The sequence below is a fragment of the Hemicordylus capensis genome, chromosome 6 (assembly GCF_027244095.1).
Source record: "Hemicordylus capensis ecotype Gifberg chromosome 6, rHemCap1.1.pri, whole genome shotgun sequence".
NCBI lineage: Eukaryota > Metazoa > Chordata > Lepidosauria > Squamata > Cordylidae > Hemicordylus > Hemicordylus capensis.
In genome coordinates this window covers 170523796-170551684 of record NC_069662.1, presented here as the reverse complement: position 1 = coordinate 170551684, position 27889 = coordinate 170523796, and the positions used below count along the sequence as shown (strand labels likewise).

Below are 27889 nucleotides of genomic sequence, written 5' to 3'. Positions count from 1 at the left end.
ATTGCACACGAAAGTGCAGAATAAGGAGAGGCAACCATTTTCACCCTCCCCTTTCTTCTCTGTCCACATGCCAATGTTTGGCATCTAATTGCCATAGCCACCTAATGGCACAGTGGGGAAATGACTTGCCTAGCAAGCCAGAGCTTGCCAGTTCAAATCCCCGCTGGTATGTTTCCCAGACTATGGGAAACTCCTATATCGGGCAGCAGCAATATAGGAAGGTGCTGAAAGGCATCATCTCACACTGCACGGGAGGAGGCAATACAATACCCCTCCTGTATTCTGCCAAGAAAACCACATGGCTCTGTGGTCTCCAGGAGTTGACACCAACTTGACAGCACATCTGTACCTTTATTAGAGCCCTCAGTCCCCCCCAGCCAAGCCCCTTCCCTCCTTAGCTGGTTCTTAGCAACATGCAACTTGCAAATTTGCCCAATTCTTCCAACCTTTGCATTGCACTTCTGTTTATTAATAAACGACATTGTTTTCCTCCCAAAAGCCTTCCCTCGGAGTCTGACCCTCCTCGAGGGTCATCTGGCCATCACATTTGCATGTGTTCAGGTTGCAGTATTTTTGTTATATACCATTGAAAGTTTGGTTTCTGGGCTAATTCCCCCAAGTCCATCTAAAAGCACGGGTACGTTCATAGTAGCATACACAGGTGTGAGCAGGTGGGGTAACAAGGGGATGCTTATCAACACAAAGCTGTGGAGGGGGATACTGAATGCCCTAGAAGACAGAGTCAAGATTCGGACAGATAGGGAGACCCATGATGAACAACGGAGACAACTGTGGAAGTTCTCCCTTTGGGGAAGAACAATCAAATGCACAAATGTGGGCAGCAGGATGTGTGCAAGGGAGCACCTGGGTCCCTTCGTGGTCAACAAGCGGGAACCTGAGCCAGCTGCCCAAAAGCAAATGCAATCTCAGGCTGTGGTGCCCCAGGCCCGAGGGGGCATCATTCCACTCTCCCTTCGGCACTGGCCAAGCCTGCATTTTGAGGAGAACACTGATCAATGGGGATGGGTTCAGAGGAGGGCAACAAATGTAGTGAAGGGTTAGAAACGGTCCTGTGAGGAATGCCGAAGGGAGCTGGGTGTGCTTAGCCTGAGTGCAGGTATCAGAAAGGGTGAGGAGGAGGAGGAGGAGAAGCAGGCTTGTTCTCAGCTGCTCCCAAGGGCAGGGCTGGGGCCCGTGGGTGGAGGCTAAAAGGGAGCAGGTCATGGGAGCTAGACGTCATCGGGGCAAATCTCCTGGCTGCACGACAGTGGAGCAGTCTGCCTGTGCAGTGGGGAGCTCTCCTTCTCTAGAGGCCTGGGGACAGAGGCCATCTGCCAGGGATGCTCTTCCTGACAGAGGCCACACAGATTCAGCCCTCCTGCTCCTTTTGGCCTACAGTTCCCATATCCCCCATCCATAGTGGCCAGTAAGCAGATAGGGTGGGAATTGTACCCCAAATTCTGCAGGAGGGCTGGAGGTGCACAGCCCTGCAATAGCAGGTCCCTGCACTAGGCAGGGGTGGTGAAGGAGCAGAAGTCCTCCTGGACCCTTTCAGCTCTCAGATGCTATGTGAGCAGTGCTACATGGAGGACACCCAGTGATATCGAGAGTGGTCACAGCATCAGAAACGTCTCTTCAGTTGCCTCTGACGCTGGTTCTACTCGCATTTCAAATTCCAGTTCACCGGATTTCCTCTCAGTGTGTTGGAAATGGCTTTGGAACTGCCCCTCTGCAAAAACAAAGAAAAGACAAATCACAGTAGGAAGCTGCGGAATTGCCAGACAGGTGGGAGAAATGTGTGTCGAATAAACACGCAGGTGGAAGAGACGGGTGGAAGGCGGACTCTCCAAGGAGCTGGGCCTGAAGAAACTTCTGAATGGGGGGTAAAAGCAGCAGAATGGACGCGGCAACTTTGCTTCACACATGTCAAGACTGCGGGGAGACACTTTGAAGACTGGAAGGAGGGGGGAGCAATTAAAAAAAAAAAGATAACACAACAATGTTATTCTCTCCCCCACCCCCACCAACCCCAGAAGATTCAGGGCTGTGCACACCCCAATTCCCTACATTTGGCAGGAGGAGCAGAAATCAGTATCCCGAGAACTGCAGTATTTGGTTCATTTATTTTTTTTAAAGCAAGTTCCCAGTCCTTCAGGTTTCTGAATGACTGTGAACAATGGCGTTGCGAGGTGGGGCCACAGCGCTGGAGCAGATGATCCCCTCCTGAGAGCCCGTCCACAACTGCAGGCTCCCAGGTTCAACCTGCAGCTGCATCTCCTGGTAAGGCTGGGAGAGACTTCTGGGGCTTCTGCTGCTGCCAGTCAGTGTAGACCAGTGGCAGCCAGTGAAGTCTGACCTGAGGGGGCGGCGAGGATGGCAGAATATAACTTCTCCACAAGGCGAACTTACCCACGGCCAGCACCCCAAGGGAACTGGAGGAGGCTGGCCCAGCATCCCATGGGGAGGGGCCCCTGCTGCTCAGCTGGCCACGCCACACATGCCTGGCAGCCATTTGAGGAGTCAGCATGGCAAAGTTTGGCCATGCTGACCACCACACACACGTGGCGCCCAGCTGAGTAGCAGGGGCGGGTTCCTTTAGGGTGCTGGCAATGGGTCTGTTTGCCTTGCAGAAGGCAGCTTCCCGTGTTCTTGTGAACATCTCAAAAGTAGTCAGAGCAGAGGCTGAGCAGGATTCCCAGGGGTCATACACAGGGCCTTCTCAGTAGTGGGTCCTCAGCTGTGGAACTCCCTCCCCCAAGATGCTTGAATAGGTCCCCCCCCCACTGGATGTCACCACCATCACATGAGGACTGATTCATTTCCCTGGGTATTTGGCTCTGCTGCTGGACTCTTCCTTCTATGATGTTTTTAATAGGCTCTATTGGTGCTATTATTTTATGTAGTTTCAAGCTATAAGTTGCTTTGATTATGCTCACTGTGAAAAAGAAACCTATCCATGTTCTTAGAAATAAACAAGCAGAAACTTTAGTGAGATTCTACCTTTGGTGCACACCTAGTATTCCCCCTCACCTGGTCTTTCGGTTTTCTCAGGATCCTTTGCCTCCTTCCTTCTTGGCAGTTCTTCTGTGTCCATTTCCTCTTCTTCTGGTTTCCTTCCTGCTGCCTTCCCCTTCATCTCCCTGGGAAGCAGCATGAGACACGGCCTCTCCCGATTCTCCTGTACCATCTTCTCAATCAGAGAGAGCAGCTCTTCAGCCTGGGTGTCCCACTCCTCTCCTGTCGCTTTGTTGTTGAAAGCACAGCAACGGCTCCCACACCTTCTGACCAAGTCCTGAAGGGGCTTGTTCTTCGACTCCTCTATAAAGTCCTCCAGGCATTCTCCATCCAAGTCTTCTTTGCGGGTGAATAAGACGACCATGTACTTTGTGGCCTCCTGGCCAAAGATCTTCTCCACCTGCTTCAGGGCCACGCTGTCTTCCTCTGTGAAACGACCAACCTGGGTCACAAACACCAGAGCGTGGGGGCCTGGCCTGGCCAGATGGAGGCAATGCTGGATCTCCTGGGACTTCTGGGGGTCTTTAATGCTGGCGTCAAAAATGGCTGGAGTGTCGACCACAACCACTCGCTTCTCCTTCCACTCCTTTGCTCGGACCTCCCTGCTGGAAATCTGGGTCACTGGCTTTAAACTCAGTTTGGACCTGAACTTTTCTTCACCCAGGATGGTGTTTCCAGTGGCGCTTCTCCCTCCTCCTGGCTTTCCAACAAGGACAATACACCGTTCTGATTCCATGGGGAAGCTGCTGACATCCTCAGGCTCTGTGGATTAAAAAACAACCCAGATATTTATAGCAGTTGCCACTTAAAGTTGCTCAGAGGAAGACATAGCCCAGAAGCCAATATTTTCCCTTTTGTTGGATCCTCCCGCAAGACCCTCAGGATAAGACAGTCCGGCAGCAGATCTCTGCCAATTTCACATCCTAGGAAAGGGGGCAAAAGTGAAACTGACAAGGGCTATTTTACAGCCCCAGATAGAGGCAGCACAAATCCATTGTTTAGCAATGAAGAGGAAATACAACAACCAGAAAAGTCATGAAATGGAGTGGGCTTGGAGTTGTAACCACCAGAAGGGGGGTAGAATACAAAATCCCTCCTCTAGCTGTGAGGAGTCCCCGGTATGAGCAGAGTCACCCTCCCAAGGCAATATTCTGGGAGAGTAAAGTGGAAAACCCCTCCCTACAAGAAAGGCTTGAGCAGTCTTAGGCCTTCATAAGAACATAGAACAGCCCTGCTGGATCAGGCCCAAGGAGGCCCATCTAGTCCAGCATCCCGTTACTCACAGTGGCCCACCAGATGCCGCTGGAAGCCACAGGCAGGAGTTGAAAGGGGCCTGCCCTCCCTCCTGCTGTTACTCCCCTGCAACTGGTACTCAGAGGCATCCTGCCTTTGAGGATAGAGGTGGCCCACAGCCTTCAAGAGCGTTTGACAAGGGCAGGACCCAATAAGGAGTGACTGACACCCTATAACAAGAAGAAGGATTTATTGATAATTGGATGATCAGGGAAACTATAGAGGCATCAACAATTGCTGTTTCCATTCAAATGAAAGCCTTCCCCAGGAACTAGAAGAGTTATGCAGTCAGATCCAAGCACCTAAACAAAAATAAATTCCCTGGTGTGTCTAGCTAAACTGGTCCGTCTCCATCCTACTTATTTCCAGATAATGAACTTCCAGTTGACTCCCAGCCCAAGGCTGTTAGACTCCCTTTGTCCTACAGCAGTTGCTGATCAGACCTCACTCAGAGGTCTTGAACCGAACTCTAACATACCTTACTCTAACGGAGGCTTTGTCCTCCCTCAATCCTGACTGTCACTACAGGAGTATGCTGAGGAAAGGAGGGTTTCAGGCAAGGGTCCCTCTGATCGCTACCTCGAGGTGCTGCCGGGGAGTGAACCTGGGACCTTCTGCATGCAAAGCAAGTACTCTTCCACTGAGCTTCAGACCCATCCCCTAAAGCAGGCCTGCTCAACTTTGGTGGCCCCCAGCTGTTTTTGGACTACAACTCCCATAATCCCCAGCAACAGTGGCCAATAGCCAGGGGTTATGGGAGTTGTAGGAGGGCCAAAGTGGAGCAGGCCTGCCCTAAAGTGAGTATCTTACAGCAGACAGTGATCATGTGTAGTCACCCATCCAAATGCAAACCAGGGCAGAACTTGCTTAGCAAAGGGTAATGAGCAAACTCATGCTCATTACCGAAAAGCCAGCTCTCCTTTCCTACATTGTTCAAACAGGTTATGTTAGCACTCTGACAATTTAACAATACAACTGGATAATGCCCAGGCTTCAAAAACTTTCTTTAAAAACCTAATTTTGTTCAGTCTTGGAGAAAACATTAGCACACCTTCCAGTGACATAGGAACATAGGAAGCTGCTATATACTGAGTCAGATCATTGATCCATCCAGCTCAGTATTGTCTGCCCAGACTGGCAGCAGCTTCTCCAAAGTTGCAGGCAGGAATCTCTCTCAGCCCTCTCTTGGAGATGCCACTAGGGAGGGAACTTGGAACCTTCTGCATGCAAGCAGGCAGGCAGGTGCTCTTCCCAGAACGGCCCCATCCCCTCAGGGGAATATCTCACAATACATGTAATCTCCCACAATTCATGCTTGTCACCACAAGACCAGCTGCTTGGTGGTCTTAGCAAAGGAGACAACTCAAAGTAGGAAAGGAGAGCTGGTTTTGCAGTGGTGAGCACGAATGGACCCCTTTGCTAAGACCACCAAGCCCGGTCCAATAGGTGCCTGCCATACTTGTATAAACGCAGTCTATGAGGTCCATGGACGTAAGTGGAGGTGTTTGCTGGAAGACTGAGGGCCGGGAGCAATCAGCCTACCTTTCTGGAAAATAATACTTGCATTTTGAATGCTGGGAAAAGTTATCCCACAACAGCAGTAAAATATTGCTGAAAGATTCCGGGTTCCCCTGCCATCACGGAGCAATGGCTGTACTTTGTTTTTTTTTTTTTTGCGACAACATATACGAGAAATAAGCAAGTAGAAGAGTCAGAGTGGAAGGGGCTGCTGAGGATGAAAAGACCCTCATCATAAGGGTCAGAGGCAGGACAGAGAAGATGACACAAGCAAACCCAGGCACCTTGGCTTAATTTGCAAGATGTGTACAAATTTCATAATCAAGAGCCTTGGGGGCAGCATTTGGGAGTCCCTTGTGCCATTCTTTGTCACCATGGGAAGATGAATGCCATCTGGTGGGTCACCCAAGGGTATAGCTCTACGTGATATTAGTCATAGGCACACATTATCCTGGGAATCCTAGCAGAATTCTACCTTCAGCACATGTGTGTTCATCCTCGGATCTCTTCTTTTCCTCACAATCCTTCATTTCCCACCCTCTTGGCATTTCCTCTTTCTTTGGTTTCCTTTCTGTTGCTTTGGCCTTCATCTCCATGGGAGGTACTGTGAGGTACGGCTTCCCCTGATTCATCTGCACCATCTTCTCAATCAGAGAGAGCAGCTCTTCAGCCTGGGTGTCCCGCTCCTCTCCTGTCGCTTTGTTGTTGAAAGCACAGCAACGGCCCCCACACCTTCTGACCAAGTCCTGAAGGGGCTTGTTCTTCGACCGCTTTATGTAGTCTTTCAGGCGTTCCCCATCCAAGTCTTCTTTGTGGGTGAATAAGACGACCATGTACTTTGTGGCCTCCTGGCCAAAGATCTTCTCCACCTGCTTCAGGGCCACGCTGTCTTCCTCTGTGAAACGACCAACCTGGGTCACAAACACCAGAGCGTGGGGGCCTGGCCTGGCCAGATGGAGGCATTGCTGGATCTCCTCGGACTTCTGGGGGTCTTTAATGTTGGTGTCAAAAATGGCTGGAGTGTCAACCACAACCACTTGCTTCTCCTTCCACTCCTTTGCCCGAAACTTCTTGCTACAAGTCTGGGTCGCTGGCTTTTGAGAAAGTTTGGACTCAAACTCCTTTTCACCCAGGATGGTGTTTCCAGTGGCGCTTCTCCCTCCTCCAGTCTTCCCAATAAGGATAACACGAAGTTCTGGTTCCTCTGGGACATGGCGGATGCTGTCTGGCTCTGTTAGGGGAAATTCAGACACAGTGACCATTCTTACTTCTGAAGGTGTGTCAGCAGTAAAGCCCAGCCCATGAGCAGAGGGGAGTCCACAGGAAAGTGGCCACCACATCAACCCTGATTCTGGTGGAAGGAAACCTTAGCAATGTATTGTGGCAGCACCTGACGTTACATGGCTCCTAATTACCTTAATGAAGGGTGGCGGGGGAGGAATATAGATATATTTAGATACAAGAATGTGTCCCCGATGCTTCCCAAGCTTTTAAAGAGCTGAGAGGACCCTTAGATCAACCCAGAAATAAACAAGTGACTGGGAAAGGATTGTCATTTAGGGATGTGCACAGAACCAGCCAGACTGGATTCAAACCCACCTGGCCTAGCCAGGTTCCAGTCGAGCCGAGTCCAGCTCGGTCCGGCCCTCAAGCCAGGCTGAACCGGCTTGTGGACTGGCTTCGGTATACTTGTGAAGGGGACACCCCTAAATCTCCCTAAAGTCACCGGGGGTGGGGGGGGGTACTGAGAGAAAGCAGCCTCCCTTCCTTTAGCTGAGGCCGCTGGATAGGCGATGAGATGACTGTGGTCCCTCAGAGAAGCAGGCAGTAGCGGGGGGCGCTCCTCCAAACCTCCTGCTGGCCTCCCAAATGACAGCCTGGGCTAGCTGTGGCTTGGTTCGGGCCTCTGTACATGCACAGAAGCTATTTTTGTGACCTCTGCAAATGCACAGCCGCCATTTGAGTCACCATACAAATTGTGTGGTGATGCAGATGGCCTCTGTACATGCATGGAGGTTATAAAAATGGCCTCTGCGTGTGCACAGAGGCCTGAACCAGGCCACAGCCAGCCCAGGCTGTCATTTGGGAGGCCAACAGGGGGCTTGTAGGAGCCCCCACCACTGCCCACAACCTCTGAGGCTTCTCCGAAGGACTGAAGCTGCCTCGCTGCCTATCCTGCAGCCTCCACTAAAGGTACGGAGGCCACTTTCTCTCACTAACCCCCCCCCAGCACCTTTAGGGAGATTTAGGGGTACCCCTTTACTTGTAAAGGGGGATCCTCATGCAGACAAAAGCCATGCCGCTGCATTCTGGATCCGTGCATGTTTCCAAACTGCTTCTAAGGGCAGCCCCATGTACAGTACAGTCCACTGCAGCAATCAAACCCGAAGGTGCAAGACAGTGGCCCGGATGTCCTTCTCCAGAAAGGAGCACCGATGACATATCAGGCAAAGCTGAGACCCCACTCCGGGCCACAGCGGTCACCTAGAGATCCAGAAGCAAGGCTGGGTCCAGGCTGGAAACCTTAGGACACAGGAGGGAGACCCCACCCAGAATACACCTGTCCACTATATCCAGCTGAATGGGACCACCGAGCAGCAGATGCTGTGTTTCTGTGGCAAATGCCTGCCTTTTCAAAAACAAAAATCTGCGGTAAAATAATTAGGCATGTGCCCGAAACATTTCGGAGGCCATTGTAAAGGCCTCCGAAACGTTTCGGCTCTGGGGCGGTATTTGGCGTTTCGGCACCAGTGGGGGTAGTACTTTAAGGGCGGGGGAGGGTGTACTCACCCCCCCGGCCGCATTTCCCCCGCCGGCGCTCTGTAAACTTTAAGCCCCTCGGGGTGGCAGCATTCCTCCCTGCCACCCTGTTCCCCCCATCGGCCGGAAGTGGTGAGTGCGCCCATCATGTGTGTGTGCACACGACAGATGGGCACACGGACGCACGATGGGCGCATGCGCGCTCGCAACTTCCGGCCACTTCCGGCCGATGGGGGGAACGGGGCAGCAGGGAGGAATGCTGCTGTCCCAATGGGCTTAAAGTTTACAGAGCGCTGGCGGGGAAAATGTGGCGGGGGGAGTGAGTACACTCTCCCCTGCCTTTAAAGTACTACCCCTGCCGGTGCCAAAGACCATTTGTGCACATCCCTAAAAATAATTAAGTAAATGAAATGTTGCAAAGGACTCCACGGGTGAGTTTTGTCTCATAGGAACATAGGAAGCTGCCATATACTGAGTCAAACCATTGGTCTATCTAGCTCAGTATTGTCTTCACAGACTGGCAGCGACTTCTCCAAGGTTGCAGGCAGGAGTCTCTCTCAGCCCTATCTTGGAGATGCTGCCAGGGAGGGAACTTGGAGCCTAGATGCTCTTCCCAGAGCAGCTCCATCCCCTGAGGGGAATCTCTTCTAGTGCTCACACTTCTAGTCTCCCCTTCATATGCAAGCAGGGCAGACCCTGCTTAGCTAAGAGGACAAGTCATGCTTGCCAGGGGCGTAGCAAGGCTGGAGGGGGCCCAGAGACAAGATGTTAAAATGGGTCCCTCGCTGGTATACACACACAAACACACTTCACAATATATAGTGCACTCACACTCATATCCCCATTCTGAATAAAGTGAATATCTAGTTCTCATTGAATCTAGTTTTTTAACTCTCTGCTCCAGCCGATCTCCAGGAGACTCAACATAATTCATAGGGGGTGCAACATGGGTAGGTGGGGAGTCATGTGATGTGCCTCTGGGGGTGGCCCTTGAGGCAGTGGGGCCCCAAGACGACTGCCTCCCCTTGCCTAGTGGTAGTTACGCCCCTGATGCTTGCTGCCACAAGACCAGCTCTCCTCCCTCACTCATCATCCCAGTAGCTGTCCTCTCGCTCTTACAGCCTCAAGTGCAAGCCAGGGGTTACTGATACGACTGAAGAGGATCCTTGGTAGATGGGCCATGAATGATACGAGCTCCACCTTTGGCAATTGGTTCCTCTGAAAGAGTGCCAGCAGCAGGTAGAGGGAACCTACCCTTTTTGGAGCCGAAAAACTTCCGAGAACTCATGGCTCAGTCTTCCAACAGATGTCTGAACTAGAAAAGAACAGAAAAATGAAAATGAGTCATCTCCCACCTTTCAAAGTGAAGGAAGCCAGCTGCTGCTCCATTTGCACAGCGCGAGGGAAGGATCCCTGGGATTTGGTAGCTGGTCCCACAAAATGCGGACGAGGCAGAGAAACAGGCAGACTAGGGAATGGCAGGATCTCTTTCATTGCATAGGCCGGGGCTGCTGTGCATGTGCAAGCCAGCCCCAGTGGTGTTGCACAAGAGCACACTTGTGCAACTCCTTGGAACAGTGCAACACAACTCCCACGGGAAACCAGGGAAGCAGGGCTGCACAGGTGCCTGTGCCCTGTTTTAAGTTGGTGGCAGTTCAGAAAAACACCCGCGTTGCCTTGTCTGCGACCACAAGTACTTATATAAAGCTTTTCAACAAAACTTCTCAAAGGAGTTTCCACAGAAAAAGCAACCAACAAGGTGGCTTCCTGTTCCAAAGTAGGGGTCACATTCTTTCTAAAAAGAAGCACAAAGTAGACCCCAGCAGCAGCCCCTGGAGGGGTGCTGTGCTGGGGCTGGAGAGGGCCCGTTGCTCTCCCCTGGCTGAAGAGAAGAGACTCGCCACCACTTGAAATAGGTGCCTCTTTGCTCAATTGTGCAATATGTGTCAGCCCTCACCTAAAACGTCTCAAAGCCTTCAGGCTCCATATTTCTTCATATGGTTCAGGGACTGGCGAGAAAATAAAATGGACTTTCCGAGATGCTCAGGCTGATTGTTTTGCTCCTAAAAGCAGAGATGCACCTAGGTAATTTTGGAGCCTGGGCCTAAAGGCCATCGGAGGGAGGCCCCCTGCCCACTTCAGGTTGAGCATCATCCATCCCCCTACACAGACATACCCTGTGACACACACACAGAGTGTTTTTAACATGCGGGTTCTTAAGGGCACAAAGCACAACAGAACACACAAGAATGTAAGAATAGAAAACGGAATGTTTATGCAAAATGCATGAGCAGAAACATTTCAACACACAACTGAACATACCCCCATCCCACATATTTCTTTCCCCACTCCCCTCTCTGTCTCTAAAGGAGTGGTGCCCAGAGTGGGCTGGTGGCACAGTGACCACACCACGAAAGGCAGACTGCAGAGGATTGGGGGGGGGGGGCCCAGAGGGTGTGGTGGAGGCCCTGAACTTTGGCCCGCAGGTCCAGGGGTGAGAGCACCTCTGCGGCCTAAAAGAGACAGGAGTCTGGTGAGGCTCGGGGCAGCGTCTGACCATGGAGCTCAAGAGGAGGGCGAGAGCAGGGCTCCCTTCTCTGCACGGCTTCAAGTTTCGCTGTGAGCCCCCCTGGGGCCGAGAGCCCTCGGAGCAGATGCAGCTTCTCACCTCCTGGGCCAGGGAATGGTTCACCTTGTTCTGCTGCCCTTGGGGACTCAGCCCTGGCTCTGCCTCCTCTTTGCCTTGCTGGGCTGGCTGCCTTCTTACTTTCCAGTGTGGTATACTCGCTTCTAAGCTCTTGGCCTTCGTTTTGCTAGCTGGTGATGTTGTTTTCAGCCCTCCTCCAGCTCATCGTCCTAATTCAAGGTATGCCCCCTGCCATCTCTTCTCCTTGCCTGTGCCTTTAAATGGGCTAGTTTCTTAAGGTCCCACAAGAGGACATTTGTCCTTTGTCCTGGGAAGAGGGGACTCGGCATCCACTGGCAACTCAGCCCAGCCCCAGCCCCAGCCCCAGCCGCCTCCCCTCCAGCCCTTTCTCTTGCAGCAGCGTCCTCTCTCCTGCCCTCACCTCGAGGCTGGGCAAAGGGAAGGCTGTGCTCTGCTCTCCGCTCAGTGCCGACTCCCGGCGATGCTGAGCACTGCACCAAACAAAACGAAGGACCCTTGGAGAGGATCCCCGTCTTTCTTCAAGGAAAGCCGGCCCTGAAAACCTCTGGGGCTTCATTTGATGCCTCTCAGACGCTGAAAGTGTTTAAGGGTCTCACACAAACACGCGGGACTCCTGCCTGCCCCTCCAGGGTCAGAAGACCAGCTCCGGAAGCTTGAGGGAGCCCGATCCTCCTCATAGAAGTCAGGGGGGATTTGTATCGAAGCAAGTGTGTCCAGTCCGAGGCGGCTGCAATTGTGAGCACGCTCACCTGGGAATAAGTAAGCCCCACTGAGCCGACTGGGTTTAACTCCCAAAGGTGCACAAGAGCAGCAGCAGCAGCAGGGGGCAGGGCCCCCCAGGGCAGCAGTAGGGCCTGAACTGAGCGGGAGGGACTTCCTTCGCAGCCCACAGACACGGGACCCTCCTCTCGGCTGCTTACCGGAGTTGCAACTGCTTTCTCCCAGGGATTGTCTTAGTGGGGCGGGAGTGCAGCAACCCCCTTTCCCAGCCACGGCCTGTCTTGGCCTTCGAGCGCCCCTCACGGGTCCCCTACTCACGTCACAAGCACTGCAACCCGAAAAGCAGGCGGCAAAAGCCGCCTGGTGATGCCCCTGGGGGGACCCCGCCTCGAGAGGCTCTCTCTGTCCCGTCTGTCCCCCGTTAATTAGGGAGCCGGTCCTCGCGGGCTGTGGGGGCCAGATGCGGGGTTCGGGGGGAGGTTTTCAGGGTGGGGGGCGTGGGCGTGAACCAGCCCGCGGGGATTCCCCTCCCTTCCGGACTCCGCCGCGGCACAGCGCGCGCCCTTCTCGCCTCCCCCCGCGCCCCATACAGACGTGGCTGCTCCCGCTGTCCGCGCAGCGAAGGGCAAGGAGGCTACGCGCACCTTCTCCGCGCCGCTGGCTGGCTGGCAGCAGCCTCGGGGTGGCCGGCTCGTGGCTCGCTGCGCCGAGGGGAGCCGAGCGAGGAGCAGAGTCACTGGCAGAGGAGACGGCCGGGCTGGGGGGTCGGCGGCCGCGCTTCTCGGAAAGGGGCGCGTCCTCTTCAGCTGGCCTCCTCCAAACAAGCCCTCCTCCTCCTTCTCCGGCGCAGCCGCCCCCGCGACCAAAGTGCAAGGAGCCGCCGGCTGCGCTGCTCTCGCTGCGAGAAGTGCCTGCCGCTGCCGCTGCTGCAGCTCGGGAGCGAGGAGCATCTGGCTCCGCAGGTGGGTCTCCGGCTTCGCCGGCGCGTGGCTGCCTGGGGGGACCGAGTAGTCGGGGGTGGGTGGGCACGGGCGGCATCCACAAGCGCCCCCCCCCCGCCGCGTAGGAGCGCAGCAGGACTGGTCTCCCTGGAGCTCCTCCGCCCCGGCTGGGCGTCCCTGGAAAGAGACGCTCCTTGCTGGTCCCAGCAGCCTCTGCCGCACCAGGAGGACGCAGCTTTGCCCGGGCGGGGAGCGGGCCCGGCTGCCGAGGAGGCGAGCGTCCCGCGGGGATGCTCAGCCCGCGAAGAGCCACAGGACTCGGGTCCCTCCAAGTTCGCTTTCCTTCCAGGCGGCGGTGGGGTGCGGTGCGGTGCGGCATGTTCTCCGCCTGCTTCTGGGGAGGAGGGATGTGTGTCTGCGGGGGGTTTCCAGGCAAAGTCGCGGGCTCAGAGGGGGCACCGTGGGGAGGGCGCGGGCGCCCTTGCGGGTCAGCGGAGGCGAGAGGCCGGAAACGTGCGTGGGGAAAGAGCGGGCGCGGGGAGGGGCAGGTTTCGCTGCCCGCCGGATCTGTGCCCCCCCTCCCCACGCAGGAGACACCGAAGCCTCGTGAGAGCCTCCCTTTCCCAGAAACGGCCGGAGGGAGGCGACTCAGGAGGCCTCTTCCCTGCTGCTCGTCGGGCCAGCCCCGGAGAGCAGCAGCACCGGCGCCTGCGCCACGCTTCATCTGCGGCATGAGGGGACTCTGCTGCTTCCTCCCCGGGACCACCGGCGGAGAGAAGAAGCCGGCGGCGGCTGCCTTCCAGCGAGGCGCACGGGCGCTTTCCCGGAGAGCCGCTTGGCCGTTTTCTCCTTTGAGAAGGAGGAGGAGGAGCCGCCTTCCTGGCTGCGAGGGAGCTCGGCGGGGCCCGGCGGGCCAGGCTGACCTCCTGAGCAAGAGCGCTGCTCGCCTCAGAGGCTCTGCTGCTGCTGCTGCTGGGGCCCCACCCCAACCCGCACCGCGCACGCAACCCTCCAGTTCCTGCGCGGTGCCACAAGACCCCCACTTCCGACTCCGGGCACGGCTTGCTTGTGCTCCCGAAGAAGGGCTCTGCAAGCCTGGAAGCAAGTGTGTCGCTGCAGCTCAGCCACGGGCTCCTCTCCGTGCAGAGCCCTTCCAGAGTATGAGCCAGTGACGGGACCAGCTAGTCATGACCCTAACTTGCCTTTGGAAAGCCTGTTGCCATGCAGAGCAGTGAGTCCACATCTGCGAGCTCTCGGTGGCCCAAGAAGACCATAATCCCCCCTGCCCTGCCGCCTTTTAGTGGCCTTTGGCACCCCTTCCCATTTTCCAGCTGGCGGCGGCGGCGGCAGCTGTACCACCTCCACTTGGAGTTGTGTGCATGTCTGTGTGCAGGCCTGCCCTCCCCAAGGCGCCCTCCTCTTCTGCACGGCTTCCCTTGCTGCAGAGACTGAGGCGGGCGAGGAAGCCGAAGAGGACATCAGGAAAGGACACTGGAGGCCTCCTGGAGAGCTTTCCCAGCATGGCCGGGTCCTCTCCCCTCATCTCCCCTTTCCCGGCTGCCTCTCCCTTCTCAGCTCAGCAGCAAGGGAGGTGTCGGCAAAGAGCTGCTCATCGGGTGGCAGAGGCAGGCAGGTGAGCTGTCAGGGGGCCGCTTGCTGCCCCACGGCCACCTCCACCCTTCACTGCTTGAGGTGACCAACTCACCGTGCCTTGTGGAAGAAGGCCCAGCTCTGTGCCTGCCCGTCTGCTTTGGGCAGCACCATTTCTTCCCCATCCTCCCTTTCCATCAACTGCCAGGTGCTGCTTTTGCTGTTAGGAGGAGTCTCTGCTCTCCATCCCCCGCCCCCCGCTGCTGAGATTCAGGGTTGCCCCAGGCAGTGGTCAGAGAGCCTGCTTGGGGGACGGGAGGGGGGGACGGGGGACACCTCTGGGCAAGTACAGCCGCTGGCTTGCAACAGCAGCAGTTGCTGCACAGTCCCTGTAATGGGGGGGAGGGAGGGAGGGGTGGGTGGGCAGAGTGTGGAAAAGAATATTCACATTCACACACACAAATGCTGATTGATAAAGGGGGGCACTAAGGAGGACGATCCCTGCATGAACCTAGAACTGCTTTTTCTGCCTATGGAAGAGAAATTTTAGCACCAAATGCTGCAGGACGCATTTCTCTACCTCACAGGACAAGCTTCCCCTTAGCTGATTCCCCGTTTCATTTTTATTTTTAAATCCAGGAATCTTGACGTTTGGCTTGTGACTTGCCCTGCTTCTGTGATTATGGCTGGAAACATCACAGGTAAGGCCTTCAGTCTGCACACTTGATGTCAGTTTTACAGAGGCCTGGATGATGGTTGCACATTATCTACCCATGGCTGGTGTCATTGTCAGGAGAGGAGAGCTGGTCTGGTGGTAGCAAGCATGACTTGTCCCCTTAGCTAAGCAGGGTCTGCCCTGGTTGCATATGAAAGGGAGACTAGAAGGGTGAGCACTGTGAGATATTCCCCTCAAGGGACGGAGCTACTTTGGGAAGAGCAGAAGACTCCAAGTTCCCTCCCTGGCAGCATCTCCAAGAGAGGGCTGAGAGAGACTCCTGCCTGCAGCCTTGGAAAAGCCGCTGCCAGTCTGTGTAGACAATACTGAGCGAGATGGACCAAGGGTCTGACTCGGTACATGGCAGCTTCCTATGTTCCTATGTTCAGAGTGCTAGGTTGTGGGTGGGTGGAGGCCTGGCATGTTCCTGGGCCCCAGATGAGGGAGTGCAGTTGTGTGCTCTGAGCTTTCATTTGTGGGTGAGGGGAGTGGTTAATGAATTAACAGTGCCCTGTGGTCCCCTGCCCACCACACACACACACACACCCCATGTCATCTGCCTGGCAGAAGAGCGATACTGACCTAGAGTGCTCATCCCTAGGATTACCTCCCTGGCATTTGCTGATGTTCTCTGCTTTGTTTGTTTTAGGCCCTGAAATGAGGATTGTCCTCGTTGGCAAAACCGGTGCTGGGAAAAGTGCCACAGGAAACACCATCCTGGGGGCCAATGTGTTTATGTCTTCTATGTCACCCAGTTCCCTGACCACAAAGTGCCAAAGGGAGGAGGTTGTAAGGAATGGCAGGAGAATTGTGGTGGTGGACACACCTGGCTTTTTTGACACCCGCTATGCAAACGAGGTGACTGCCAGAGAAATCAAAAAATGTGTGGGGTACATCTCTCCGGGTCCACACGTCATTATACAAGTCATTCGTCTGGATCGTTTTAGCCAGGAGGAAAAAGATGTCGCTCGGTTAATCCAAAAAATTTTTACCATTCAAGGAAAGGCCTACGTAATCCTTTTGTTCACCCGAAAAGAGGATCTGGATGGTAGACCCCTCCGAGATTTCTTAAAGGAGGGGGACAGAGATCTCCAGAACCAGCTTGCCCAGTGTGGAGGCCGCTGCCTGGCTTTCAACAACAGGGCGACTGGCCAGGAAAGGGATGAGCAGGTGGCTGAATTGCTTAGTTTGGTGGATGACCTTGTGGGAAAGAACAAAGCAGCCCCCTATTATACGGAAGACATGTTAGCGAAGGACCAAGAGAGAGTAGTGCGTGAGACCAGTGGTGACTGCTGTACATTATTATAATAAAGCCTAGAAAGATTCCCCAACTGAAAAACCAAAAGGAACATTCTAGCAAAGAATCATAGCCGAACAGCAGAGTCTAATTGAACTAGCGACTGAGAGCCACAGTCTTGTGTTCCACTGCTTGAGTCCCTGCCTCCATGTCACCCCACTCTTGGCCTCTAAGCCAGCTTCTCGCTGCTACGCCTTTCAATTTTGGGTGAAGTTCTGCCCAAAGTATTCCTATGGCTTAATTTCCCTAGTTATATATTTCAACTTTCCCTAGATTATATAATTGACCAGGTTGATCTCAGACCCAAGTGGGCCCTCTGCAAATATTTACTCCTGCTCTGATCCTCTAGTTACACCTACACACACCCAACCCCACAATATCCAATAGATTCTGAAAGGCAGGAGCAGATGTAGTATTCCATGCAAAGGGAAGTGAGGCATCCGCTCATGGCAGAATCTGAATGTGGCAGTTCTCCTACCAGTTAGTGCAACTGGCATGCAAGTTTGCATTCTCAGGCCCAAATGGAATAGCAAGGACACAAATATAGTGGGGAAATTGTAATGATTGAATTGAGCAGCCTTCACAGCTGCAGGAGTTTGTGTGGAGAACCTGGCTGGCGTGTAGGGAAGGTGCCTAGGAGAGGGAATCAGGCTGGCTGAGAGGGTGCTGCTGCCTTTGGATCCTCTGCCCACACAGGGATCTTCAACTAGCTGCATACTGTGGCATCTTCTTCCATTCATTAAGACTTTACCTTGGACACGATTCAGAGGATACACTTTCCAGGGGCATTGAAGATCTGCAGGGCACTCAGAGATCAGGTTTCCTGATATCTGCTAACTCCACCGTCTAACTCACTGGTGAACTGAGTTTCCTCACAGAAAGCAGGAGATGTTCTGTTTCTGCTTCAGCTGTTGGTGCCTTGGTCTTATAATCACTGCATTTTGTGCAGATAAACCAATGCTACAATGCTTTGTGCATGTTTGCAGTACTTCTGCTTAATCAATCAGTTCTATTTGCAATAAATATCTCTATGTTAAAGTTTCAGAATGTGGTCTTTTATATTTTAAAAAACTGACTTAAGGACAGGCCAGGTCCAGTTTAAAACAATCAAAACCTAGTTTATTCAAGTAGCTATAAAAAGCAGGACTACAGGCAAAATGGTTACAAGGCATAAGTGAGGCATGTCTCTTCCTGTCTGGTGGTTAAACAGGAGGCTTAGTCGATCCTGGGTCTTAAGCTGCAGTTCAGAAAACAAACACTCGCATCATGGTGAGCTCTGCACACACAGGCGTAGCCAGGGGAGAGGGGCCCGTGTTCCATCCTCTCTCTAGTGGCCCCTTGGAATGAGGGAGGTAATGAAGAAGATAGGGAGGGGTGGAGCTGAGGGGCCCTCAGGAACTTGGGGGCCCGGGTTCTTCTTTGGACCCACCCGCTCAGTTATAGCGACACCCCTGTCTGCATGCTCCTGGGAGCCATGCAGCCTGGCCTCAGCTGACAAAGCCAAATTAACACAAAAGTAACAATCTGGAAACAGCAACAAGCCGGCCGTTCCCTTAATAGGTAAAAGATGAGGTTTCCCTGTCTAACAAGTGGGACTCCTGAAAGTACCTGTAAACCGGAGATCCCCCTCCTAACAGCATGGTACTTAATTGCTTAGGACTCTGGATTCAAAAGCTTCATGTTTCTCCGTGAGGTCCTCAGACAATAGATGTGTCCACCATCTGCACGAGGCTTGGGTGCTTAAGAACACTTCCAGCCTTTCCTGGCAGACAGAGATATACGGAGGGGACCCGATTCTTGCCTCTGAGACTGGAGGCATCTGAGGACTGGGGCCGTTGCAGGCAAAGCATTCCCATGAAAGGCGAAGGAGGGGCTCACTGGAAGGATCATAACCTGTTTTCGGGACAGACATTTGGACAAGAAATTTAAATGATAAATGTATCTAAGAAATGTCAGAGGATCAGCATCCACAGAAAATGCAAGAAGCGCTGCAGTACAAAACCTGACTAGAAAAACAGCAGGGTGTGTGGGGGGGGGCAGGGGGGCGGAATGGCAGCTTAACTTGGAAAGTGAAAGGAATTCTCTGCCTTTCTGGGAAATGCCATGATTGTGTAGAAGCCTTGATCTAAGAGGCAGCCTCCCAGCCAAGCTGTATGAGCTCACACAGAATTGCCATTCTCTTTAAAACCTTCAACAGACCTCATGAAAATTATAACATTGTAATTGTGGGGTAACTTTCTGTCCTTTAAGAGGCCATTGTTTGAAATCGGGGGTGGGTGGGTACCCCAGCCACTCGCCCAATTTAAACACTGCAAAAGTATTACATAACTCAGAAAAGGCACTATTGATGTTCTTAGCATTAATTAGCCTGGAAGAACACATTTAACATTTTTATTTACCTTTAAAAAAAGAAATGCTTTTAGGACTACACATTTTCTTCTTTATCAAAATATATTTAGAAACTTCATATTAGAAAAATCACGTTAACAATTTTAAACTGATTGCAGAAAAAACATGTCAGAAAACACAGTCGGCACATGGCTGCATTGTAGTGAGGCACAGTGCAGAAGCAATCTCTGGCGGCAGTCCTCACGCGTCCTGTGAGATTCACAGGCTAATGCTCTTGGGCAAAAGTGAGAGTATCCATTTTCTCCCAGTTTGCAGTCTGGTGACCTGGGAATTTGTCGCCGAGGGCACTCCTTGCATCCCACCCATTGCAGCTCTGCTGGTCTTGGCCAGATGCAGATGTTGGCCCATAAGTTGCCAGAAAGGATCTCCTAGAGCATGGATTCTCAACGTTGGGTCCCCAGATGTTATTGGACCAACTCCCATAATCCCCAACCAAAGGCCACTTAGGCTGGGGATTACGGGAGTTGAAGTCCAATAACATCTGGGGACCCAACAGTGAGAATCCCTGTCCTAGAGGGTTAGCTCAGCTGTGTTGCAGCAAATATAGCAAAGACTTTTAAGGACTAAATAGATTTACTGTGGCAGAAGCTGGTCATGAACTAGAGTGTACTAATGTAACAGGATTTATAGGGTTAAATATAAAGCGAACGACCCCACCCTTCAGATTCTCCTTGCTGCAGTTACTTTCATTTTCCTGGTCAGTAGTCAGTCTGTGCTTTGTTGCTCTTCAATCAACAGCCTGCCTTGCGGGGAGCCTGCAAACCGTGAGTAGGTTCTGCCTTGTTTTAAGAGCAAGAACTTTTAACACAGAGCCCACCTCACCTCCAGCCGAGTCTGCCAGAAGTCTCCGGAGCCACAGCTGACTGCAGAGTGACAGAGTGAAATTCTGCCTGTCAGTATCTCCCAGACTCCTCTCTAGCCCGGCTTTTTGCACCTCACAGCCCAAGTGAGAGGTGGGCTCGAAGGGACAGTTACTGCTTTGGTTGCGAAAGAATTGGAAGAGCGGACTCCCCTTCGTTGGGACAGGGAGGGCTGCAGTTGCTAATTTCTCTTGCTCAGTTGTGGGGATAGCTGCTTCCACTGCCAAAACACAGCAAGGTGGGTCACACATTTTTCCTGGGGCCAGGAAGGACTGGGAGGGAGGCAGGATTGGTCCTACATTCCGCCACACAGTGGCCCCACTTGCTGCAGATGAAAGGGAGGCCGGGGGAAGGACAGCTGGGCAGTGGGCACACACCACGCAGGCCCTCCTACCTCACTTTTAGCCTGGGTAAAAGAATACAGGTTACCCAGCTGAGGAGTGGCAGGATTGGGACTGATCTTAGCGGTTCTCACGAGCAGCTCTACCTGGCAAGGGCTGCACTAGAGCAGGTAGAGCTGGTTGTGAGAACAGACTCAAAGTCTGGTTGGTGACAACGCACCTGCCATCACCAACCACAATTTGTGTATCTAAGGTGTGTTTAAATGTTAGTTTGTGACATCATGGCATTACTACTCCGTAGTGGGGGTGGGGGTGGGTGTTAGAGATTCCCCCCATTGTTTTAATATTTTGGGGGAATTTGAAAGGAAAAGTGGGATTTTGAAAGGAAATAACAGTTGCCAAGACTGCCTATCAAGAACCTGAGCTGAGCCAATAAGTATTCTTTGCTCGTAGAGGATGGGAAGTTGATTCAGTTGCCACATCCTCCCACCAGGCTATCAGCCAGGGGTGGAACGATAATCGAACAAGGTGGAATGCATGTCCCTGGGGGAGAGGGGACCCTCTGGCTGGGCCACAGGTGACTCCTTGGTCTCCTTCTCCCACCTCCCCAACTTCTGGCATACTGATGGCTCCTGACTGGGGGACTCACCTCAGCGTCAAGGGAGAACTTTCTGGGGGAGAGGGAGAGGAGTGTCAGGCAACATCCCTCTTCCTCAAAACTGGCTAATGCTCAGTTTCCACCTGCCCTCAGCCTGACTCTCCTTGCATTCTCCTGCAGCAAAGGCATGGGGCATGTGGGAGAAGAAGGCAGGGGGTCCAGGAAGCCCCTTTGCTCAGCTAGAGAGGGGCTGGAGGCACAGAGGAGGCTTCCCAACCCTCCTGGGTAGGGGTGTGCACAGAACCGTCTGGCCTGGTTTGGTTCGAGGCCGGACTGGCCTTGAATGGAACTGGGCCAGTTCGGTCCGGCCCACCATCGAAACCTCCCCCCCCCCCGGTCCGGTTCTGGACCCGTCCATGAATTTTTTTAAAAAAAATTTAAAATCAAGGAAAAGTACCTGTAGCCCCTTCGGGGGGCTTTCTGAAGCTGCGGGGGGAGGGGGGTCTGCACCGGTTCCCTCTCCCCCCACCGGCCTTCCTCATCACCGCCGTGGCTGTGTAACTGGAGCATTTTCTGCCCTTTTGGGCCTCCGTAAGAGCTCGCGGCTGCCATGAACCCGGACTGGAACCTAGCGGTCCGGTTCTGGTCCAACGGAGCTGGGGGGATGGTTTGGTTCGACCACAAACCTCCGGACCCCCAGATCGAACCGCCAGACCAGTCCACACATCCCTACTCCTGGCTAGCAGAAGCAGGCTGACATCCTGACTAAATGTACTCGAGGAAATCCCATTGAAATTTAAGACTAACTCCTCAGTAGTACTGTTGAGTAATTTAGTCAGGATGTCAGCCACTGAGGATTTTTGCAAAATAATACAGAAATAAAAATGATTTCATTCACATAACCTATCCAGACTTGACTACTGCAATGCATGCTACGTAGTCCAGAAACTGCAGCTGGTACAGAATCACATTACACCCATTTCCACAGAACTACACTGGCTGCCAATAAGATTCCAGGCCAACTACAAAGAGCTGATTATTATCTATAAAGCTCTGAACCGCTTGGGTCCGAGGTATTCAAGAGAATGCTGGCTCCTTCTTCATGAACCCCACCACCCATTAAGGTCCTCAGGGAAGTCCGGCTGGGTTGCCACAAGCTTGGCTGGTGGTCACACAACCCCAGGCCTTTTCTTGGGTTTCCCAAGTCTTTGGGACGTGCTTCCTAATGGAATTAAAGCCTCCCCTTCTCTGGGTGTTTTAAAGAAAGATCTGAAAACACACCAGTTTAGCCAGGCTTTTAGTTTATAGTTTCAAAGTTTAAAGTTTTTAAACTTTAATATTTTAGAGTTTTTATCTGTATTTTAAATTGTTTTAATTTGTGTTAATTTTTAAATTGTGTTTTTAAATTGTGAACCACCCAGAGATTTGTGTATGGGGTGGTATAATAATGTGTTTGTTTAAATACATACATACATACATACATACATACATACATACATACATAACAAGTTGTGCTCTCCTGTTGTTAATTTTAACTTCCTCATGCTCAGCTCTGTCAGCATGTCCTGAATGCATTGTGCAGACTGGGAAAGAATATTCGTCAAGTCGAAGAGAATATTCTGGAAAATTCTTCTATCCATTCTATTAAGTGAATTGGAAAATATTCTTTTCCAAGTATAGGGGCAATGAGTTTCTGAGGGAGTGCTCAGTGGTGTAGTCACAAACGCAGAAGCGCAGGGACCCTCCATGACAGCCCCCACAGCCACACTCACCTCCGTGGCCACACCCATAGCCACACACACCCAAGTGGCCACGCCCCCAAAACGCAATACCACCAAGTCACCACTTTATAGTATTTGTATTTTTTTTAATGCAGTTGTATTGTTTTTAATGCAAATATACAGGCTGTTGGGGGTGGGGGGAACTCTTCTAAAAAGAAACCTGCCCAAAATTGCCCCCTTTCTTCAAAACTTAGGGAAGACACGCTGGCTAGAGGTCCCCTGTAGGCCAGCTGACCTAGCAACACACCTTCCTCTGTTCCCCACCACCACCGAAATAGCCCGCTGCCCCAGGAAGAGTGAACGCCATCCCAGTCCCCCCACCCCCATCTCCAGGTAAACTAAAGCACATACCTGCATAGGCCTAATTAATATTTAGCAGAAACCAGTCTGCAGCAGCATGGCTTCTCCCAGCCCTCAGTCCCATACCCAAAGCCCACCCCAAGGCTGCCCCCCTTTGGTAGCTGGCTGTGGTGGGCATGGATAGGCGGCCCGGCCAGTGAGCCACTAACCGCTGTGCCATCAGCTGCACTCTCCTTTATAACTTCAGTGGCTGCCAGCCCCCTCCTCCTAGCATGTATGTAGCTATTATTATATTTTATCACTGTTTTATCTTGTTAACTGCCCTGGGGTCTTCAGAGGAAGGGTGGTATAAAAAAACCCCGAAATAAATAAATAAATAAAGTGGAGCTGATGGGATGGTGTAGAAGAGAATGATTAACATTACCCCACACAGGACCAAGGACCATTCCTCTGCCAGCCAGAATTCCTTTTTCTTTTCTTTTGTTGCTACCCACGTGAAAGACACTTTATGGAACAATACATTGTGGGGCACATTTATCCTGCAAATAAGGCAAACATTTTATTTATTTATTTATATTTATTTTATACTTAGATTTCTTTACAGCCTTTCATAAAATTATTCCAAGTTAAAAACATCCCAGACTTTGCTCATTCTGGTTTGAAATGTTCTTTTAAATGCAGAAATCCTGAATATTGGCTTCTGACTTGCCCTGGTTGTATGAATATGGCTTCAGGCATCAAAGGTAAGGCCTTTAACCAGCTGACCTGAAATCATTCTCACAAAGCTTTGAATTATGGGGTCATATCAGACCAGTCTTCAAACTACAGCAAAAATATTTTCTTATCATATACACTGTTATATATAGGGGTGTGTGCGGAACCAATTTTGGAGGTTCGGTTTGAACTCAATCCAAGTTCCAACCAGACCATTGGTCCGTGACCTGGTTTGGATCTAACCAACCCCCAGTTCTGTTCGACCTGTCGAACCTGTCCGAACTGGTTCAAGGGACTCAAATGTAAAGGGGAATCTGGTGAGGTTCCATGCCCTGGTGCTGCTTCCCCCACTAGCAGCATGTCCCATGCATGTACGGAAGCTATTTGTGTGGTCTCCGTGCATGCTCAGAGGCTGGAACTGGCCTGCCACTGTGTGGGCCACACTGCTGGGGAGAAACAGTGCCTAAGCTTGGGTGAGCTGTCACCGCACTGCTGCTGCTGTTAAGCTGCCCTCTCACCGTTTCCCTGCTTAGAGGCGTTCCTCTGCAGGATTCCCTCTTGACTTTAAAGGGGAATCCTCACTGGATTCCCCCTTACGTTAGGACCCACCAAACCAGGATTGAACCAGTTTGGCCTGAACCAGTTCAGGATTGGTTTGAGTGTGGACCAGTTGCCTCAAACTGAGGCCTGTCCAGTTTGCCACCAAACCGATTCACACCAAACTGGTTCGGCACATCCCTAGTTGTATATTATTAATGTATTCACTGTTGGACTCTATTCCTTGCAGAAGACCCATTGTTACAGAAGCACAAAATTTAGAGTTGGGAGGGAACTTGGAGGTCTTCCAGTTCAGCCTTTGCTCAGTGCAGGAGATTGCTGCAGCAGAAGCTTGTTCACACGATCAGCCCTACCTGGGCTGGAACTGCCCTATCCAGGTAGGGATGGTTGTGAGAACTCCTGGGATCACTTGTCATCCCAACATTCCTTTGCAGGGCAGTCTGGGTTTTGTACCCAGCTAAAAGTGAGTTTGAGGGGTGTGCACACCCTTCAACCTCACCTCCCGGTCGTGTGGGTGAGCAGGGTGCTGGCAGCTCCTTTTGGGCTGCCAGGGGCAATCTCGGCCATAGAGCTGGGGTGGAAGGAGCGTCACGTCAGCAAGCATTCCCCCAATGCATGGTGCTGCTCGCACGGTGCATTGTGGGATTCCGGGTAGCTGGGCTTCACTCTTCCTGACTCCAGATCGCTGCATTGCTCACTGCAGAGGCGATCGTGTGGGTGCACAGTGTGGCAAAGCCCAGAGGAAGCCCTGCTCATGTGGGGCAAGGTACATAGGTACAATCTTGCCTTCCCCCAGCCCTCCCAAGACCAAGACTAAGCAGTCAAGTGAACAACCTTTATCAGTGACAGGTGGCTGTTACAATGGATGTGGGCATGTAGAAAGAGAGTCGGGATATTCCTGGGACTCTGGTGTACAGTGAGCCATGACTCCCCATGATGGGGTGAATGTCTCCGATGGATCTTTCCGTGTTCCTCCCTCCCTGCCCTCTGGGCTTCCAGATGTCAGAAGATGGAACAATGACTGTGAAAGGCTGGACTGCGAGTGGACTTTGCATGGCAGTTTCTCATGTTTCTCTTTCACTTCCTTGTTGCAGAGAATGAACTGAGAATTGTGCTTGTCGGTAAAACTGGAACTGGGAAAAGTGCCACAGGAAACACCATTCTGGGGATGAAAGGATTTAAGTCTGCCATTTCACCCGCTGCAGTGACACAAAAAACTGAAAAAAAGGAGGTTCTGACTGATGGCAGGAAAATTGTAGTTGTTGATACTCCTGGTTTTTTCGACCCTAATGTTCCAAACGACAAGATGTCCAAGGAAGTTAAGAAATGCGTGAAGTTCAGCTACCCTGGGCCACAAGCCATTATACAAGTCATGCAGCTGGGCCGCTTCAGCGCACAGGAGAAGGAGGCTGCTCAGTTAATCCAAAAGGTTTTTAATTTCAAAGCAAAGGAGTACATGATCCTCTTGTTCACCCGGAAAGAGGATCTGAAAGGCAGATCTCTCCAAGATTTCCTGCAGGAGGGAGACGAAGATCTTCAAGAGCAGCTTGCCCAGTGTGAAGGCCGCTGCCTGGCTTTCAACAACAAGGCGAAAGGCCAGGAAAGGGAGGCGCAGGTAGCCAAACTGCTGGAAATGATTGATGGCATGGTGGAGAGGAACAGCAAGGCCCCCTATTATACGGAAGAAATGTTTGAGGAAGACAAAAAGAAGTTCCCTCTGAGTTGGTGCACAATACTCTAATAGAGAGCAAAAAGCCTCCATAAACAAAAATGAAAAAATATTGTGGTAGAATAGTCGAGTAATACAAATACAGACCTATAGTCAAATGCTTAGCAGACTTAGAAGACCTCCCCTCCCTCCTCCGTGCTGATTCCTCAGTATAAATCACACCTCCAGAGCTCATGTTAGCCACAGAGGGGGGAACACAGAGGCTGTATATTTCCCCCTCTGCAACCCTGGGGGTGCCTCCCACTGTGCCACATCCCTCATCCAAACAAGACACCCAGCAGCTGCTTTTTGCAGACAAGGAAATGCACCTGAGATGCATTCACACATCTCTGCCACTCTTGGCAGTTTGTCCCTCGGCTGCCCAACCCACACCAGTCTCTGTGGCTCCGGCCTCTGCCCACACTCCACCGTCCTGCTGCTCAGGTCCATGTGAAGTTTCCCTCCCATCCAAGCATCAGCACTGTCAGCAAGCACAGGCCTGTAGCCAGGTGGTGGTCTTGCCAGACAAGGCTCGCTCTAAACAATTCTGTGGCCCCGACTCCAATCAGTCTCTCGGCTGGCCCCCTCCAGGTGTCCCCACCGCCACCAGCATGATGCTAAACTAGGCATGATATGCCTCCTCTCCTAAGAGGCTGTGTTCTTACTGAGTGTCGCTGTTCCAGAGCAATGGAGATTCCTCAAATGTCAATGAAAGCCAGATCTAATAAGTGCAATCAAGGGGAGGCTGGCTTGCAGGCAGTCACAGCCCACGTAAATGACTCACCCTGATGCTGGCTGCAAAAGTTAATTGGATAACAGAGTCAAGTGGTTTTCTCTCTCCCCTCCCTGCTCAAAACAGACCAATGGAAATGTGTTGTCTTAGACCTTAAACTTCGATCTCCCCCCAGCCAGACTTCTAGTTTACAATGGCCTCACATGTCGATGCAAGAGGGTGATAAAACAGGCAGAAAACCAGTAGAGCAGATGAAACTTTTCCTATTGCTATGATGGCCAAAAGCTATCCTTGTTGAATTATTTGTGCCGGTCATGAAGTGGTAAAAGATGAATGCATGTAGAAAAGTGTGTTACTTAATTAGAACTGTTTACAGATTTAACTATGTGAATTTTTATTTGATATAAAATATTAGAATAATCTGTTGTAGTGGCTTAATAAAAATAGTTTGCTCTTTTAACTGTGTGATTTTTTTAAACTGAATTTATTAAAAACATTGATTTAGAGAATTGCAATTTCTGTAGTCTTTTGCAGTACTTCAGTACAAGTAGTGCAAATGGTATTACGACGACCATATAAGCTGGCCCAGCCCATCGAAGATGGACCTGGCCTACTCCCCATTTTTTATCAGGGCACGCTTTAAACCTTCTGGCTGGCTACAGAAAGCTACAGGCCTGAAGCAGCCCCGTAGCCAGGCTTGGACCAGGATGGACCCAGCCCTTCCCAAATTTCCATTTGGCCCCCCAAAAGGCTTTTCTGGTCCACCTTGCCCCCCCCCATCTGTAGCAGGGCCTCCCCAAATACTCTGGTGACTGGCCCCTGTATCCTCTTCTCTCTCTTCTCCGGATGGAAGGCCTGGCTGGCTGCAGATTGCATCCTTCCTCCAGTCTACGGCCTGGGGCAGGATGCTCACCTCTGTCTTCCCAGGGGATGCTCCTCACCACTGTCCATTCCAATTGCATGCAAAGGTGAAAGACACAGAGCCTGAAAAGAAAGCAATTGCTTAAGGCAAGCAGCTCGCTGTTTTACCTATGTAGTTTTAAAAATTGAGCTACGATTTAAAATTGAATTGCCCAGCCCGCCCACCTGGAGTCACTGCTGGCCAGCTCACTCGCCCAGTAGGAAGGGGCTGAATAGCCTTTTTCCTCAAGTGAAGAAAGAGACCATCTAGCTGCCTACTGTCTGGCCGCAAGTGGTGACAGTGGGAGGGGGCAAGAGACAGGTGAGGAGCGCTTGGTGGCCCCTCTTTTGGGGGGTGACCATGGGTGGCCTGAGTTTTCAGAACACATCCCCCAATTGGAGTTACGCCCCTGGGGCCAGGCATGGAGAAGCAGGCACCGGCAGATTCTTTCCAGTCCCTGTTAAGGTGA

The 27889-nt window shown here is 52.1% G+C and overlaps 2 protein-coding genes across 4 annotated transcripts; one reads left to right on the top strand and one right to left on the bottom strand.

Moving 5' to 3' along the window:
* Positions 1–444: 444 nt before the first annotated feature.
* Positions 445–13154, bottom strand: LOC128329533 (GTPase IMAP family member 8-like). 3 transcript variants are annotated; one of them, XM_053260918.1, is made up of 5 exons: positions 12619–13154; positions 9841–9901; positions 6302–7057; positions 3031–3777; positions 445–1729 (listed from the first exon to the last, which is right to left on the bottom strand). In XM_053260918.1, the coding sequence occupies exons 2-5, from the start codon at positions 9872–9874 to the stop codon at positions 1614–1616; spliced, it is 1653 nt and encodes a 550-aa protein (XP_053116893.1). In that variant the 5' UTR covers positions 9875–9901; positions 12619–13154; the 3' UTR covers positions 445–1613. The 3 variants fall into 3 exon arrangements, with proteins under 3 accessions (XP_053116893.1, XP_053116895.1, XP_053116894.1); XM_053260920.1 differs by lacking the exon at positions 12619–13154 and adding an exon at positions 12175–12494; XM_053260919.1 differs by lacking the exon at positions 12619–13154 and adding an exon at positions 11655–12102.
* Positions 13070–26979, top strand: LOC128331388 (uncharacterized). Its single transcript, XM_053264733.1, has 7 exons — positions 13070–13270; positions 15145–15206; positions 15870–16525; positions 19131–19150; positions 19548–19694; positions 23488–23549; positions 25173–26979. Exons 1-7 carry the CDS (start codon positions 13206–13208, stop codon positions 25817–25819), a joined length of 1659 nt encoding a protein of 552 aa, XP_053120708.1. The 5' UTR covers positions 13070–13205; the 3' UTR covers positions 25820–26979.
* Positions 26980–27889: the final 910 nt, after the last annotated feature.

What these genes read in the sequence shown, in the direction of transcription:
- LOC128329533 (XM_053260918.1), bottom strand. Translation starts at nt 9,874, where the DNA reads ATGAGTTCTCGGAAGTTTTTCGGCTCCAAAAAGG. An exon ending in GTTTTTCGGCTCCAAAAAGG is followed by an intron (nt 7,058 to 9,840) that starts GTAGGTTCCCTC and finishes TTCCCCTAACAG; the next exon opens with AGCCAGACAGCATCCGCCAT. An exon ending in TGAGAAAACCGAAAGACCAG is followed by an intron (nt 1,730 to 3,030) that starts GTGAGGGGGAAT and finishes TTGTTTTTGCAG; the next exon opens with AGGGGCAGTTCCAAAGCCAT.
- LOC128331388 (XM_053264733.1), top strand. Translation starts at nt 13,206, where the DNA reads ATGCTCAGCCCGCGAAGAGCCACAGGACTCGGGTCCCTCCAAGTTCGC. An exon ending in CGCTTTCCTTCCAGGCGGCG is followed by an intron (nt 13,271 to 15,144) that starts GTGGGGTGCGGT and finishes TTTTAAATCCAG; the next exon opens with GAATCTTGACGTTTGGCTTG. An exon ending in GCTAATGCTCTTGGGCAAAA is followed by an intron (nt 19,151 to 19,547) that starts GTGAGAGTATCC and finishes CTAATGTAACAG; the next exon opens with GATTTATAGGGTTAAATATA.